Raw genomic sequence first — 17,617 nt, 5'->3', positions numbered from 1 at the left:
AATTTAGCAGATATCTTTAGTTAGCACTTCCATTACCTGGAGCATGTAGCATTTTGTATTCCTTTTTCTATCTCTTTTGTGTAATGATAGAATTATTACTACATGACATATTCTAAAAAAGAATTATAATCGTGACTTGTATATTTGAGAAGTGTCTAGTTATAATTTCATGATCATCAGCTTTATGTCCTATGGCATGAGTGATTTTGTTGTAATTGAGAGTTTGACTTGGCAGGTTGAAATTCAGAGGATTTAGTTGATTTACTTGTATTTTATTCAGCCTTTCTAACTGTGTTTAGTTGTTACAAAGAGAAAGTTAGGGTTGAGTCCATTTTGAATTTTACCCCAACCAAATATTCCTTTTTGGTTCTTAGCTAAAATAAGATTTTAAAGTGAGGTGAGCTTTGAAATGTGTATAACAATGAGGAACCAGTCAACAATACATTTGACTTTAAAGATGGGATGATTCCTTACTTTGCTTTTGCTGAAATTGTCTTGGTAACTTCTTGAAATGTGTCCAGGTAAACTCCCTACTTTGGAATTTCTTGAAATATGTCGTGATTTTAGTGAAGTGTCATTTAGTTTCTCATTGTGCAATTATTACTGTGGGTTGAGGGCCTATTCTTGGCTTTGAATAATTTTACATGATTGATGGTTGGTGTTACTAGTCAAGATAGTCACTCTATTTTCTATTGCTTTCATGATAATAGTATGTTGATTTTTTTATGCTAGTGCTGTTCATATAAATTAATGGAATGAAAGCTAACTTGTCATTTCTACTATAATGGGGATTTTTTTTATGTTGTTATTCTAGTTCTGTTATGAATGATACATCTTTTTGTGACTAGGTTAGTTAGGCCTGTTGATAGAAAAGGCAAACATTCGTCTTACTCACCCATTTAACTTCACCCATTTAAAAATAGCAGCCCTTACTACTTTAGTGCTGACAATTTTCACCTCATTTTGATATGAACAACCCCTTTCACTTTGATAATTGAATGAGATTGCCATCAATTAATGCATGCCTGTGTTATCATTTTGATCTCATGCATCATATAAAACTGAATTGATACATGTCTCTGCTTATTGGGCTACTATTGGTTTATACATATATAGAAGTATTACTCATTCAGTGATTTTTGTTTTCGTGCATGTGACATGCATTTGTGGGCCTCAAAAGGAATATGTCAACATAATTATGATGCATGGTTTGGGATTTATAAGTAGTTATGGTCTGTTAGGTGGTTTCTTTTTGATAAATTGGATTAGATAATGGATGAGCTATGAAGGAATACATCTCCAGCCCTCCCAAATATGTTTGTTTTGAGTTGGTATTAAATGCAATGATAACCAGACCTGAGTGATTTCTGTTCGACTCTTTGGTCCTTTGACTTGAACCTAACATGTACTCAAGTCCAATTTGCAAATGATTTGAGTCATTCCCCTGTTTTATCCTTTTAAAATGATGCAAAATTAAATCACTTTTGGTGTATCTGTTAAAAATTGACTATGACATTGATACAAATAAGTCGAGTAATAGCATGAATTTAATTGTCTTCTTTACTTTACTTGTTGTTCTTTGAATGGTGACTCATAATGAATAGTTTTTTTTTTATCGGTCATGCTATGAACTATTACTTGTGGTTCTCATGTTTTTTATGAGAAAATGATTTTCTTTTCCTTCAAGTATTTTGTGAAATCGAAATAACACTGATGGAGGTTTGTAGTGAATGAAAATTTGTTCTATATGATTATCAGGATAGGATTATTACCTTTGGTTTTGAAAACTGGTATTATCAAGTTTAAAATGGTTTTGCAAAAGAAGTGTGAGCATCAAATATGAATAATAGTATCAAAGTTAGGCTTTTCTTTTGTTTTGTTTTAAGAGAATCGAACAGTTCTATGTAAGATAAAAATTATTCCGTGCCCTTTGCTAATATCGTTATATATATACTTCACAGACATTATGATAGGAATTTAGTTCTTAATATCAATTATGTTGGCAATCAAAAACCTTTGATAATTAATATTGCTGGATTTTAATAATGGCACTGTTATTCTATCTTACTTTTGTTATTCATTGACCAGAATTTTTTTTTATGCGAATAAGATCATTTTATCTGAATCATTAAATGATTATATAAATGTGTAATAATATAAAAGAGATATTATTGAGATGATGTAGTATAGATTTTAGTCAAAAACGTTAGCAACTTATTTTTCCCAGTGTAATTGATTTTTTAGAACTTTTATTGAGAAGTTAAAATTGTTATGTCAAAGCCGTTATTATTGCTAGAGCAATGAAAGAGTCATCTAGTGCCCTCATTTAAGAGACCATTGTGGTCTCATTAGGGAGTTATATTAAGAGACACGCTATGTCTTGTTAAGGCAGTTCCCTTAGAAACAAGCCTTGTCGTTTAAAGCCTGCCCTCTTTGGGAATCTGCTTTAGTTTGGTAGAGAGTTTACTCATAGGAGACATGTTTTGCCTCACTTTTAGAAACCCCCTATTTCGGTAGCATTATCAGAGAGTCTTAGACTCATTCCTCCTTTAGTGGTATTATTAGAGAGTCTTTGACTCATTCGTCCTCTTGGTAGCGTTATTAGATAGCTTTGGACTTATTTGTTCATCTCCTTGGTATTTTTAGTTAGGAGTTTCTCCTTTAAGAGTTGTTACATCTTCTTTATTAGAGACTGGCATAGTCTTTCTAGAGCTTCGCTTGTTTAGAACTTTAGATTGTTTCTGGTGTCTTTGACACTAGTTATTCGGTTTAGGGGTTTCCCCTGTTAGCCCTAGGGTTTGGCCCTAGGGTATTGCTTTGCATTTTTCCTTGGGTCTTTGACCAAAAGGGTGAAAACATTCTAAAAATCTAAAAAAACATTTGAACACTTTAAAATTCAAAACAAAAACATCAGAAATTAAAAAAAATTCAAAAGGTTTTGAAAACTTAAAGTTTTAAGAGTATAGTTAGTAAAGTCGCCTTTCGAACTACGTTGGCTTGATCCTCTTCCACGAGGTACGTAGTGCAGCTTGGGATCCATATCCCAAGTCCAGCCAAACTCTGTAAATAAATCATTCAAACTCTTTTAAAAAGTACAAAAATATTTCATAAACCTTGTTTTCGAAAAATCTTCCTCTAGAGTTAGGACTTTGTCCTAGATAGAGAATTATAGAGTTAGGAGTTTCTTCTGGTTAGGTTGTTTGTGCTTCTTTTAGAGTTAGGGGTTTGTCCTAGAGTTATAGGAACACCTCCGTCCGGTCAGTCGGCGATCCACATCGCCGAGTGATGACTAGAGTAGGATACGTTAGTCCACCATTTATTTTCCTTAGGAAACACAGCCTAGTTACACATAGGTTGTAGGAACCACCTGCATTAGCTTAGGGCTAATCTGCATTTAGTTAGGGCATATAGGGTGTCCTAAAATCTACAATTCACTGGAATTTAAATAATCGCTCAAGAAGCTTTAACAACTAATCCGGTCTTTTAGATCGAGTCAAGGATAGAGGTCTAGCTGTCTTAGGCATCATAGCTTAGAATAGGCGCGAAGAACTACGTTGCTCTGATTCTTGCGGAGACGGGGATACGTAGGCTTCTTTGGATGAATATCAGACCATCCGAGGACTCGGGCTCAATCGTTTAGAGTCTTAGGATTTGTTAGTTTGTGTGTTTTGTTATGTTTTCTTACTTTCATGTTCAAACTTTATACCTTTAGCTATAGCATGCATGTGTTTGTCCATCAGAACTTAGACAACAGTTAGGTATGTCACTCATAATCTAACAATGTTTAGGTAGCACCTCTTTCATTTATTTTTTTTGTGTGCTTATTATTTTGTATTCTCAGGAAATGCATGCTTAGGTTGACGACTTCTAAGGATTGTTCCCATTTCACATGATTTTTGCTCAAAACTCTTCAAGGTTAATAATAAATGGCATAAGAGACCAAGTGCTTGCACTCAGACGAATTAGGGATGCTCTTTGGACCTTCTCCATACGTAATCAGGCACGAGCCCATATATATTTCTGGTTATCCATTGCACAGAGGATTTGATTTTGGGGGGTTCCATGGCCTATCCATGGACGGCGACTCTGAGTTATTTCAGGTACGTCTAAGTTTGGGGATTTATCCTTGGATCAGGAGGTATCTAGTTTATATCGCCACTCGTGCTTTGCTATGAGGGTGGCACCGTTGCGAGAGTTCTTTGGTAGAGCTCTCTTTCACGTGGATGATCCAGAGGATGTAGGGACTCATTTCCGCATCATCCTCGGATCGGGGTCCACAGTCGGTCTTAGGCCAACCCGAGGTGGACCTCAGGCTTTAGGCATGTCCAACCCTAGTTGAGACTCAGGTTTTTGGACTTATGTTTATTCTAACCGAGCAGGTCGGTCTTAGGCCCAACCCGAGGTGAACCTCAGGCTTTAGGCATGTCCAACCCGAGCTGGGACTCAGGTTTTTGGACTTATGTTTATTCTAACCGAGCATGTCGGTCTTAGGCCCAACCCGAGGTGGACCTCAGGCTTTAGGCATGTCCAACCCGAGCTGGGACTCAGGTTTTTGGACATGTTTATTCTAACCGAGCAGGTCGGTCTTAGGCCCAACCCGAGGTGGACCTCTGGCTTTAGGCATGTCCAACCCGAGGTGGGACTCAGGTTTTTTGACATGTTTATTCTAACGGAGCAGGTCGGTCTTAGGCCCAACCCGAGGTGAACCTCAGGTTTTAGGCATGTCCAACCTAAGCCGGGACTCAGGTTTTTGGACTTATGTTTATTCTAACAGAGCAGGTCGGTCTTAGGGCCAACCCGAGGTGGACCTCAGGCTTTAGGCATGTCCAACCCGAGCTGGGACTCAGGTTTTGGGACATTTTTTTTCTAACCGAGCAAGTCGGTCTTAGGCCCAACCCGAGGTGGACCTCAGGCTTTAGGCATGTCCAACCCGTGCTGGGACTTAGATTTTTGGACTTATCCCTCTTGTTTCCTTTGGAAAGCATCTTCCCCGACCACCTAACGAAATCGTCTTCTCTAATCGCAGCCAAGATGCGGGTTCTGGACGTGTTGAGGGGCGTGTAGCTCTCTTCCCTTCTCTGATAGCTCCGTTATCTTCTTGAGGCCTTATCGTCCCTACGTTGCTTCGTAGGGTTCTTTTCTTCGGAGGTTCCCCTCCTGCTCGAGTCCAGGGCAGCCGGTGTCTCTTCTATGGATATGTATTCTTCCGCTCCGGCCATGAGGTCTGCCAGGGAGTGCGGATTTCGGCGGGCTACTGATCACCGGAAGTCACTGGATTGGGCGTCTGTAGGGAGGGTGTTCGTAGCAGCGAAAGGATCAAGGTGGGGCACTTGAAGGGCTTCTCTATTGAACCGCCCCACGAATGCTTTCAGAGACTCATTATCTCCTTGCTTCAATGTCATCAACGACGCCATAGTTTTTCTGGGCTGCCGACTGCTCATGAAGTGCCGGGCCAGGTCATCTCCGAAATCCTCAAAGTTATCGATGAATTCGACTTTGGCTGCGAATACCAGTCTCTCACGGCCCCTGTCAAGGTAGTGGGAAAGGCTCTGCAAAGAAATCCGTCCGAAGCGCCGTGGAGGAGCATCATAGTTCTGAATGTCTCTAAATGGTCCACGGGACGGTGGTTCCATCATATTGTGAAACATGCGGCATCTTGAATCCTTTGGGTGCCTGTGCGTGCAGCACTTTATCAGTGAAAGGTGGTCTGCTTGAGAACGTCCGTGAGATGGGCCGGCCCTGATCCTTTGCCAGTTCTTCGATTTGGTGGTCTATCTCTTCGAAGCTTCGCAGCATTGAATCAGTTCTTCTTTCCACTCGACTCGTCGGCATGTCTCTTTCCTCAACAGTTGGACTCGCGGCCGAGTCGGAGTGGCTTTCTAAGCTCCGACGACGCCGGAATTTCTCCTGAGATGCGTGGCCCTCCTTGGCTGGGCGCCTTTGCGCCGATCGAGACCGTGACCGGCGACAGTGATGAGGCTCCGTTTGCGCATGTTTTGTTCGGGAGTGATGGACTCCCCCTGAAGAGTGGTGGGTATGATCTCGGCGGGGAGGTATAGGCTCTCTCTTGGGGGCATTCGATCTTTCCTGTACAGGTCGCGAGGCTTCCAGGGGGTGTTGCTGAGGCGCTTGTTAGATCAGGTTTTTGTATTGATCAACAAGAGTTGTCATCTGTTGAAAGAGAGTTTGGATCTGTTCGGAAGTAGGAGCGGGATTTAGGTGTTCCGAGTGAACCGGGCTTTGCTACGCTGTTGCAGGGAGAGCTACCACCTGTGAGGCGATTCGCTCACTTCGAGTCCTACGGTGTGTTTCGGTCTGGTCACCCGCGTAGGGGGTACTCGAGCACTCCTCCGTCCTGCCATATTATATAGGGGATTTGAACAGGTTTTAGTTTAGGGTCCCACGGATGGCGCCAATCAGTTAGGCCCAAAATTGATAACAGATGAGGCAGTGACGAAGGAGCTGATCTGGCGGGTCCGAACTGCTGAACAGATTGAGAGTTTTACCCTGCACAGAACACAAGGTCAGAAGATCAACCCGGAGTCGTGGCTCCGGACAGGCCCTTTGACAGTCAAGTCAGTAATTGGCACAAAATTAGGAAAACCAAAGTTAGAGATGGTCTTTTTTCCTTAGGAATTCGATCCATACCTTTGAGCCTTATAAGACCTTTTATAGTGAGAGCCTAAGGTAGTTGAATTACCTGCCCCAAGACAGGTGGCAGCCTATGAGTGGGCCAAATTTTACCTGCCCTAGATGGATTACCTGGCTACCCCTGAGGCTGGTGTCAACTTCTGGGTGGGCCCTTTCGTAGGCCACATGTCGACAGCTAATTAGGGGTGACTTTTTATACCCCATCATTCATTATTCTTGTCATATTTCAGGTGTGAATATTGAGCTAGGGAAAACCTTATTTTCACTATTTGAGAAGTGGATAATCTAGTATTGTGAAATCTGTCTTTCTATTTACTAAAAAAGATTTTTTCCGGTGTTCATAAGTACGCCGCCTAAAGTAAAAATAAACTTGCACCACGAACCCCTCCTAAACTGGCCTAATTGAGGTTTAGGCTAATCCTGCCGGCATTCATGACCGCTGGGAAAACCTTTCCTAACGCTTTTTTAGCCGGCAAAATATTGAATGCCAGAGATCCGGGGAGATTATTAGACTGCGTTTAATGTTACTTTGGCTGGCCGCGGCAAAAGTGTAGTTTCTTGTAGTGCTTTCTCACTATCATTTTCACATCTCTGTATCCATGAAAATATGCCCATCATTTTTCACTTTATTGAAAGATCAAAGCTCTAAACTTGCAAATTCAGATCCCAACAAGAAAATTAGAAAAAAAAAAAAAACATGAAAGAAAGAGATAAAAAGAGATGAGAAACAAAATTACATATCCACAGCCACACGTTTGTACAACTGAGCAGGCAACCTAGGTGTTGGAACAGCTTGCAATGGGGCCCGCATGAATGTGACTATCCCGGGATTTTCCGACATGTCCTTCTCCTCGGGCCGGACCCCTTCCTGTGGGGCCCAAGAGAAATGGTGCAAGAGATGACCCAGCATAGACTGCACCAAATTTATCCCCAGCTGGGCCCCAGGACACACCCGTCGGCCCGACCCAAACGGAAGTAGCCGGAAATCACGGCCCTTGATGTCTATATCCTCCTCGAGAAACCGTTCAGGTCGAAATTCTAATGGATCTTTCCAGTGGGCCGGATCACGGCCCATGGCCCACACATTTAGGGTAACGTTGGTGCCCTTAGGAAGGTCATAGCCTCCTATCTTAACGTCAGTCGTGGCCTTGTGAGGAAGCATGAGGGGGGTTGGAGGGTGTAATCTCAATGCCTCTTTGGTGATGCAACTTAGGTATGGGAGACTGGGAAAGTCGGATTCAAACATGATCCGATCAGGCCCGATCACCCGATCCAACTCCTCCTGGGCCTTCTGTTGGACCCTGGGGTTTTTTATGATTTCGGCCATGGCCCATTCTACAGATATTACAGTTGTGTCCGTGCCTGCTGCCATCATGTCCTGCATTTTTTTGGCAATCTTAAATTGATTGGAAAATCAAACTAAATAGGGTAATTTCAGAAATTTATTTTAACATTTTAAAACACTTCTAGGAAGGTTTTCTTATGCTAATTGAGCCCCACAATGGGCCCAGCCGTAATATCACATTATATCATGTGATTTGGGCATTGTCAAGGAATTTTACCTCACAACATTGAGTTGATCGATTAAAGTATTTCTCCGCCCGCTCATCGTATAATTTCTCAAATATAAATTTTATATGATGAGTGGGTGGACACGCTGGTGTACTGCCCTAGATATTTGATCCAACAGCAGCAAACTTTTTGAGAAGCTGCCTGTGGATCAAATATCAAGGGTGTTACTTCCATCATACCACTAATAAGTGTTTTTTGGCCCGCTCATCATATAATTTCTCCAATAGAGATTTTATATGATAAGGGGGAGGACATGCTCATGTTAGCAGCACCGCCCTTGATATTTGATCCAACAGCAGCTCACTTTTTCTCTTAAAAGTAAATGGAGAAGCAAAGAGAGAGAGAGAGAGAGAGAGGTTACGCACCCATAAAAGACCGATAATAGTGTCTTGGCTAAGGTCATACTCCTCCCGTAGGGTGAGCAGTGCGTCTACAAAGTGTTGTTTAGCACTGCTTTTCTGACGTGCAAGTGTATGCTCATCCATGATAGCCTTTGTAAGTCTATCCCTTCGAGCTCCGTGCTTTGCGAAGGCCTCTTCTTCCAATGGGAACATCCATCGGACCCACGGGATGTGTTCAGCCATGGTTAGTGAGGCACCGAGCTTGAAACCATTAGCCACAATTGCTTTGAATTCCATCCCTTGCTCGTCCATCTCACCTTCCGCATTCATGAATCGCTTCCCAAATGCAAGCCTAGTTATGTTGTTGAATGCCACTCCTGCTAGATAGTTCTTAACCACCATGCTCTTCCCCAACTTGTCTGTGACATTAAAATGATAGATGCGCAGTGTAATTCACAACTTTAACGATGATTTAATGAAATAGAGCAGCCATTAGCATAATTTTAAAACTCGACTTGGCTTGGAAGTTAGCTGATTTGAGTCAACTCGACTGAGTCGTCACTTTCTCGATGAACTCATAGTCCATGTGACTAAGACCATGTTTTGCAGCCATGAATTATTTTCATAGAATATTAACTTACCGAGTGTTGAGAGAGACTTGAGAGGGCATGATGAGTGAGGAGATGATGCCAAGTGACAGAAAAATAAGAAAAAAAGAAACTATTTTGAATTCACTTTTTCTTTTCCCTATTTTTAGGCACTTCACCCTTCATTCTATCATTCCTCTAAATAAATAAATAAAATACACCTATTAGTGTAAGCCAACCATCTCACCCACCATATATGAAAATAGCCCAAATTAATAGATAATGTAAATCATTCCAAAGTTTGGCCATGATGTGGATAGGCCATGTCCCCGAAAATATTTTACATAGGGTGATCCTTGTGAAACAACCAATTACTCCAAAAGCTTAAGCCGTAGGAAATGATGCTATTTAATCTTTTATGCTTGAACATTCCCCCTCACATGTGACACCTCTTTTTTAGGATTGTCCTACACATGGCACATGTAGCTCATCTTTTTGGATTGGCCATTACATGTGGATTTTTAATATCAAGGAGTTTTGAACCTAAGACCTTTGCTCTCATGCCGTGTGAAACTACCAATTACTCCAAAAGCTTAGGCTGTTGGAAATCGCCCTATTTAATCTTTGGAAAACACTTTGAAAACAGGATTTCGTGTGGAAAATAAAAACCGGAGTGACATCACCATTGATTTGACCTTCAAGGTGAATTTTTTGCTTTTACGGGGATTTGAGCCCCTCGACTTTGTCTTTTATGTGGAGGTATAAAAAGGATAGGATAGCATATGATATAGAAATCTCCACAGATTGGAAGGCTATAAATTATTCTACTAGAAGATTTGGAGGAGATTTTTATGCTCCGGCCCCTCACACCCACATCTTACATCTTTCTCTCATGACTGACCCCACAAATATTCCATGAATTGTATTAGCTCACTTGTACAAAAATCATTTGGGTCCTGCAGTCCGATAATGCTCTTACACGTTACACCTAACACCCCATTTTTTGAAATTCAATTTACCTACTACAATAGTATAATAAGCAGGAAGGGAAGGGTTTTTTTAGTGGTGACAGCTGCTGCGACGTGGACGTGGCTATTACCAAATCCCTATTCCTACACGACTCTTCATCCCCAAAAATCAGCCATTCCAGCTACTTTTATGGTCTTTTTTTTCCTTTATTCCTATATTACCAACCAAAGCCTTCCCTAAAAATCAGCCACAATCCCTTTAAATCATCGATTTTTAGAAGTTAGCAAGCAACAGCCAGTTCGTGAAATGCCTTTGCTATGGTCCCTACCAAATCCCACACGAAATATATGTATAAGCTTATACATGAAATAGATATGTATACATCGAGAAATACCTGGATTGGTGCAATCCCTAAAGATGGATTCAATCATGGCAGTGACTTCATCTTCTCTGATGGGCCTTAGAGCTTCGAGTCTCTTGGGAGAGAAGAGCTCTAGGGTGCACATTTTCCTAACTTTAACATAGTGAGGCCCATAGTCGGCCCATATAAGGTCCGCCCCATCTCTACTGAATTTGGCAGATGCTCGATTCCTCGGCCTATCAGCTACCTGTTGGTCCTTCTCCTTCAGCACTTCCTCTGCCAGCTCGGAGCTCGACACAACTACGTTTAGGGTTGACCCAAACCATACCGACATGATCGGCCCATAAATAAGCGACCACTCGTAGAAGCATCGGCACCATACCGGCTTTATGTCATACAGGTTTCCAACAAGAGGCCATGCCCTTGGGCCTGGGGGTAGCCTTAATCTTAACCGTTGATAGAGCTTTAAAGCAAGGAAGAGGAAGATGATGGGTGTAAGGACGAGAAGAAGAGCCATGGATACACAGAAAGATAGGTTGGATGGTATGTTAGGGGGAGCTAATTGATATATACGAGAGAGAGAGAGAGAGAGAGAGAGAGAGAGTCATAAATGTTGCTCACATTGCTATGCTATAGCTAATTGATATAATAACTTAGTTTGTTATCCGAACTTCTTTTAAAGGTCAACGTTTATACAAGTATAAATTAATGTCCAGAAGGCACATGTACTAAAATATTAGTTCATCGAATACTTTTTAAGGGATTTGCTAGAATCAATTGCAGAAGGCATTTCGCTGATGGCCTGTTGCATGTGAGCGCAGCCACACAGGCTCAGTTTTCAGCAGATATTGTCTTCATTCATGAGATGGATCCTCTCACATGCAACAGGCTATGCAGAAATGCCTTCTGCGATGGACGCTAGCAAATCCCACTTTTTAAACTCAATATTTACATTACGTATTTATTCATGTCCAGAGGAAAGATGAGAGAGAGAGAGAGAGGGAGAGAGTCATAGATGTTGCTCAACGGGGAAGAGGAGCCATAAATGTTGCTCTTACTATATGTGACAAAGGCTAATGATATATCACACACTTCTATGCTATGCACAATGAGATTAAGACTATATATGTCTAAATTTGTCATGTGCGTGGTTTATTATCCGAAGTTCTTGGTTCAAAACATTAGTTCATCAGATACTTTTTAAACTCAATATTTACACTAAGGCCCTGTATGGATTGCAAGAAATTTTTGGAAAAGTTTGGAAAGGAAAATTATTTCTAAATTTTCTTACCTTTTTTTACACATAAAAAAGAAAACCTATTAGACTTTTACTTGGAGAAACCTCCAATTTATAATAATATCTCTGTAAATTAACCATACTTATTAACATGGGAATTGCTAGCGTCCATCGCAAAAGGCATTTTGCGGCTGGTCTGTCGCATGTCAGACCACCCACCTCGTGCATGGAGACAAAAGTTGTTGTCTCAATTCACGAGGTGGCTGGTCTGACATGCAACAGACCAGCCACGAAATGCCTTTTGAGATGGACCCTAGCAAGTCCCCATTAACATTATCCTCTAAATCTTCGAAAGAGAGAATAACTTTGATACCATGTGAAAACTTCCAATTACACTAACAGCTTAAGCTTTTGGACTAATTGGTTGTTTCACACTTTCACAGGGTGATATCAGTAAGCAAATATTGTTGGAAATTAATCTTGACCACAACCTCGTTGGTTTCATTCCAACAAATATATCAGACTTCTAAAATTTAATTTATGATAACATTACCTTTCAAACCCGGTTGAACAACAGTAAGGGCCGGTTTGGGTCGAACTGGATCATTATCCGGTTCAATCACTGGTTGACCTTACATGACCCAATCTAAATCTGGACAAAATTATAACCCTTAAATTAAAGTTAAGTTAATTAATAAAAAAAAAACTGCACTTTAGTCATTCTGAAATCGTTCTTTGATTATTCCACTCTCTTGTAATCCTGCACAAAATCAGTCACCTTTTCATTGGGCCGATTGGTTGCTTTTTCTTAAGTAATAAAATTTCGTTTCTCTGTTTCTACGAAGAGACGGAATTCAAGGAGATAATTTCTTTGAATAATTGTATCTTTGAAAGCCACTCTCCACCATATCAGTTTTAAAGCAAGTTTGAAAATCTGAACAATAATAAATTAAATGAACATGTGAGCCGTGCTTGGTATAATTATAATGGGACTAAAATCTAGTCAACGTCAACATGTTTCGAAAAATGGGTTTTATTTAAGGGTTTTGTTAACTAGTGCGTTGAGGTGCATTGAAAATGTAAATCTACAATAAATGTACATAGGATTAAACCAGCTTGGCTTAATCCCTTTATATTTAAAGGGTTTTGCCTCGTTAAGGAGCATTAAAAGCTCTCTTTTTTACTCGTCTTTATATGGCATTCCCTCTTTTCCCACGTTTCATTAAATGCCCGCTACTTTTGTCAACATCAAGAAAAGATTGAAGCTTTAGAGGGGTGTCTATATCAAAAACAGCTTTCTATTATTAGCATAGTTAAATAATAAGAATAGTTGCTTTGACATCGACACTCCTCAAAAGCTCTCTTTTCTTACCCCTACCTATAATAGAGTTAGTATAGGAAAAGACAAACAAAAGGGTGGAAGTTCATGGAAAGAGGTAGAAGAGAAATCATGTGATGGGTGGCCATACACCGTATTTTTCAAAATGTACGGTTTGGTCCACTCCATAGGATGTTCCAAACCATCCATTTGTTGGGCCACAATCTAAATAGGTTGTGCCCCAAAAATCATGTCCATAGGCTGATCATAACCCCCCGATCCATAAGATGATCCTGAACCTTCAATCTATTGAAGTTTGCTATGGATCGGAGGGATATGATCATCCTACGGAAATGATTTTTGGGGCGCAACCTATTTACGTTGTGGCCCAATAAATGGACGGTTTGGATCATCCTATGGAGTGGGCCGCATCGTACATTTTGAAAATCCTAAATGCAGAAAAAAGCCCTCCCACTAAGCCACTAACTTTTCATTTAGGAAAAAGGGAACAAAAATTCAGCTTCCTAAATTGGACCTATCCAAACCCTAAATGCAGAAAAAATTTCGACAAAAATTGAGGAGGGGGGGGGGTCAAGTGCTCCCCTCCCTCGACCCCCCTGGCTCCGTCCCTGGACTCACCTTTCACTTCGGTAGAAAACTCCCGTAGAATATGATCCAGCTATATATATGGGAGACCCACTTTTGTTTTGATATGGGCACTACTCTCTTTAATAGGTAGGTGTAAGAAAAGAGAGGCTTTTGAGGAGTGTCGATATCAAAACAACTATTATTACTATTTAACTATGCTAATAATATAAAGTTGTTTTTGATATAGACACCCCTCTAAAGCTTTAATCTTTTCTTGATGTTGACAAAAGTAGCGGGCATTTAATGAAACGTGGGAAAAGAGGGAATGCCATATAAAGACGAGTAAAAAAGAGAGCTTTTAATGCTCCTAGCAAAACCCTTTTTATGTAATTCTGAAAATACCCTTTAAGGCCCATTTGGATGCGGAGAAGGTTTTGATTTTGATTTCTCACATTTGCAGCCCTTTTTGCATTGTAATTTAATTTGTATCCGGATCAAATTCTTGGATTCCCAATTCAACAACTGACGGTAAAAAAAATCATATTTCCAAATCTGCTGTACAAATAAGAAATTGGAAAGCCACAGAGATATTTATTTTACAATGCAAAAAGGAAGAACCCCCTTCCCTCTCTCTCTCTCTCCCTCACCATGTGCTGCCGGATCTATTTATTTTGTATTCAAAACTCAATTCCAAATTCAAATACAATATATGAGGTATCCAAACGGGCCCTTACTTAAGAATGACATCAAATGCTTAAGTAATTAAAAAAATGTCTACTGATATTCCCATTACAATGTTTTGATAATGAGACCATGGCTTTTATATTTAAAAAAGCTATTACAATTCCGAAAAGATCACTCAATAGCCCATAAAAAAGAAAAAACAAGGGGAGTTTGTCTAATTATGAAAACATGGTAGTGCAATTATCAGTAGCCTTAACAAAACTGTCTGGATCTATGGATTGGAAAAAGGCCTTGGAAGGGTATTATAGTCATTTGAAATATATTGGCATGGTCATTTTCGACAAAAAATGACGACACGGTGATTTTGCGAAGGCAAATACGAGGGTAACTACTGAATAAAGGCATTTTGTGGGCTTTGTTATAAATTTTACTATTTTGGGGGTCGCAATATAATTTCCCTAGCTTAACCGAGATGGGTGTTGTGCACCCTCCCCTTAGGGGTATTTAAGTCATTTTTGTCCAAAAAAATAATCTTTGGCTCAACAGGTTTGTCCCTTGTTTTCCTCTTCTAAAGTGTTAGAATATGTGAGATCCAACCGTTGTATTGGGTGTAGATCTCACCATTGGATCATCTTGGTTGATAGATTAAGCAAGTTCGTTAGATGAGATAACCTAGATATATTAGGCAGCCGGCTTAGAATTGCAATCAATTTAAATTAGGATATTCTATTAATCTATTAATATCTCTTTCCATATTTATCAGATATTACTATGTTTATCTCTTTTGAGTGTTTTATATAAACACTCATCTGGACCGACTGTAATTGCATTCAATATTAGTGAAAGGGGAATGATAAATGCGCCCCTTTCCATCACTTGGGACACCCAGCTACAGTGTATCTATGACTGCAAAGGGGCTGATGTACTTCGCATTTGAAGGAATGAAGTGACCTGATTGCCACGTACAATGCAGCTGGGTGTCCCAAGTGATGAAAAGGGGCGCATTTATCATTTCCCTTAGTGAAATCATCATAAATTTATCATGGATCAAAGGGTCCGACCTAGACCCTGCGCTGACCACAACACACAATTATGTTATGGCTAGATTAGCCGTCCGCCGGGACATCATCGACTCCAACAACAATTCAAAGTCGCAAATCCAGCCCGACTGCCTTGGCCAACTTCTCCGTCCCTCTACATATGGGGTTACGATCATCCATTGGAGATGAGTTTTGGGGCCCAACAAATGAATGGTTTGCCTCATCGAACCACCAACTATATATTTTAGAAAAAAAAACTTTGTTCTCAATTTAAAATCTGAAAAATTGGATCATGACCTCACATCTTCTTTTCTCTTTTTCATCGATCGGTGAGAAACTGAGAATAATTCCTGATTCGGATAAGATTCATCTATCTCAAAATCCTAATATGCTCAATTCGCAATTAGAGAATTCCTCGGATTCAACTTTGGTGTTTGAATAAGTTGAGAATCTAAACCATTGGATCAGATGATGAATTAAAATTATACACTAAACATAAGGGTACCTTTCACCAATGATCACAAACACAACGGAAAGATTGTGCAGAGCTTTGATCCCTGATCGTCAATTGTCTTCGTCTCTCGTCAATGGGATAATGTCATTTAACGGATGATAACCAATAGATCCATGCTCCCATATCCCAAGGCGAACAATGGTGTGGACATTCCACGAAGTAGGCTATGGACTCCCCATGAGGCAGGCTGTGGACTCCCCATGAGGTAGGCTGTTGACTCTTCATAGGGTAGGGCTGGTCCCGGTCACTCCACGAAGTAGTCTGTTGACTCTCCACGAAGTAGGCTGTGGACTCCCCATAAATCAATATGTTTATATACCTGAAAACCCTTGCCTGATCTCAGAAGATGAGAGAGAGAAAGAGAGAGAGAGAGGGGGGGGGGGTGATTTTATTCACATGTTTTCTCCTATTTCTATTATGCTTCATGATTTTTCTCTATTAGTATTATCTGTCTTCCTGGTTTTGATAGAGTCAAAACATATATGAGATAGAGGGAGAGGAGTTCATTCACTCCTTCTCTTCTCTTTCCTACTTTAAGTATACTTCAATCCCAACCGTCCCACATGAGTGTACATATTGTTAGAGAAATAATTCTGTATCTGTTGGAAAGAAAAAGCAGTAACCAGTTTGCTTCAAGGCGCGAAATCGCTTTCCTTAAGACAGATTTTGCCCCCACTAGAAGTGTGCAAAGGGGATCCGCGAACTGCCTCCAAGATACAATGAAGCCAGTAGGAATGTCCTACTAATTTGACGACGCTATGCACAAGCGGAGTCAAATCCGAAATGCCCTTAGAATCTTACAAGCCTGAGAGAATCAGTCTAATTTCTGTTACTGCAGTATAACAGTAATTAGATAAACAATAAGAAAATAGTTTAGTAAAACGAATTTTGATGGGAGCAAGAAAGAGAGTATAATGCACTAGAAGTCTTAAGAATTTATCCAGAAATGGGTAAATTCGATTGTACTTTGAAATGGTTGGGTTCTGCAACTTTTATAGAGCCTCTGGTGTCTTTTCATTGTGAAAAGCACCCCTGTATAGAGTCTTTCCAGATCGGTTTGAATTCTGGCCGTTAGATCGCGCCCATACGCGATTCAACGAACCAGATCAATCCTAGAGAGTCTGTTGGGATATTTAAATTCCCATCCTCCCATCTAACCGTTAGATGATCCATCTATGGTACAGATCGCACCCCTTAGATCCTGACCGTTGGGAAGGGACACAACCCAATGGATCGCACCCACTGACCGTTGGAGCACTGGGCCCGCTGGGCCGACCGTTGTGCTCGAATCAAAGCCCAACCCAATCGAACTATTCGACACTGGGCTTGGGCTTGATGGGCCTTTGAACTATTCGGCCCACCCACTAGACCGATCCACAATCGTCTAGATCCAACGGTCCAGATCAGATCTGGAAAAATTAAAGGCTCCAATCGCTCCTAAAAAAGCGCCTAAAAAAGCGCCAATAAAGCGCCACTATGCGCCCTATAGCCCATTGCCCACACCGCGCGTGCTCGTGCGCGAACGGTGCGTTGCACCGTCCCGCGGGTCCAACCATGGATTCAACCCAATGTGCAATCAAACAAGTAATAGAAAAGTGTAGTGCTTTATAAGCCCTTCTCTTTCTTTTCTCTCATCCGATTTGGGACAATCTTTTCAACTACATTACACTATTCTCTTTCTCTTGCAAAAAGCAACTATTTCCAAAGAAAAGTTTTTCTTTTTCCAAAACACACTTAAAGAAAATATTTTCCAAA

General features: G+C 40.6%; 1 protein-coding gene across 1 annotated transcript; it reads right to left on the bottom strand.

Annotated features, from left to right (window-relative positions):
- Nucleotides 1-7,247: 7,247 nt before the first annotated feature.
- On the bottom strand, nt 7,248-11,130 carry LOC143853198 (p-coumarate 3-hydroxylase-like). Its single transcript, XM_077362940.1, has 3 exons — nt 10,515-11,130; nt 8,589-8,983; nt 7,248-8,029 (listed from the first exon to the last, which is right to left on the bottom strand). The coding sequence occupies exons 1-3, from the start codon at nt 10,996-10,998 to the stop codon at nt 7,385-7,387; spliced, it is 1,524 nt and encodes a 507-aa protein (XP_077219055.1). The 5' UTR covers nt 10,999-11,130; the 3' UTR covers nt 7,248-7,384.
- Between the last annotated feature and the right edge of the window lie 6,487 nt (nt 11,131-17,617).

Source organism: Tasmannia lanceolata, unplaced genomic scaffold (genome assembly GCF_043159265.1).
Source record: "Tasmannia lanceolata isolate RefF3 unplaced genomic scaffold, GAP_Taslan_0.1 ptg000019l, whole genome shotgun sequence".
NCBI classification, from domain to species: Eukaryota; Viridiplantae; Streptophyta; class Magnoliopsida; order Canellales; family Winteraceae; genus Tasmannia; species Tasmannia lanceolata.
The sequence above is the reverse complement of the archived record's forward strand: the minus strand, read 5'-3'. Positions and strand labels throughout refer to the sequence as shown.

What these genes read in the sequence shown, in the direction of transcription:
- LOC143853198 (XM_077362940.1), bottom strand. Translation starts at nt 10,998, where the DNA reads ATGGCTCTTCTTCTCGTCCTTACACCCATCATCTTCCTCTTCCTTGCT. An exon ending in TAGGGATTGCACCAATCCAG is followed by an intron (nt 8,984 to 10,514) that starts GTATTTCTCGAT and finishes TTAATGTCACAG; the next exon opens with ACAAGTTGGGGAAGAGCATG. An exon ending in CTATTATCGGTCTTTTATGG is followed by an intron (nt 8,030 to 8,588) that starts GTGCGTAACCTC and finishes AAAAAAATGCAG; the next exon opens with GACATGATGGCAGCAGGCAC.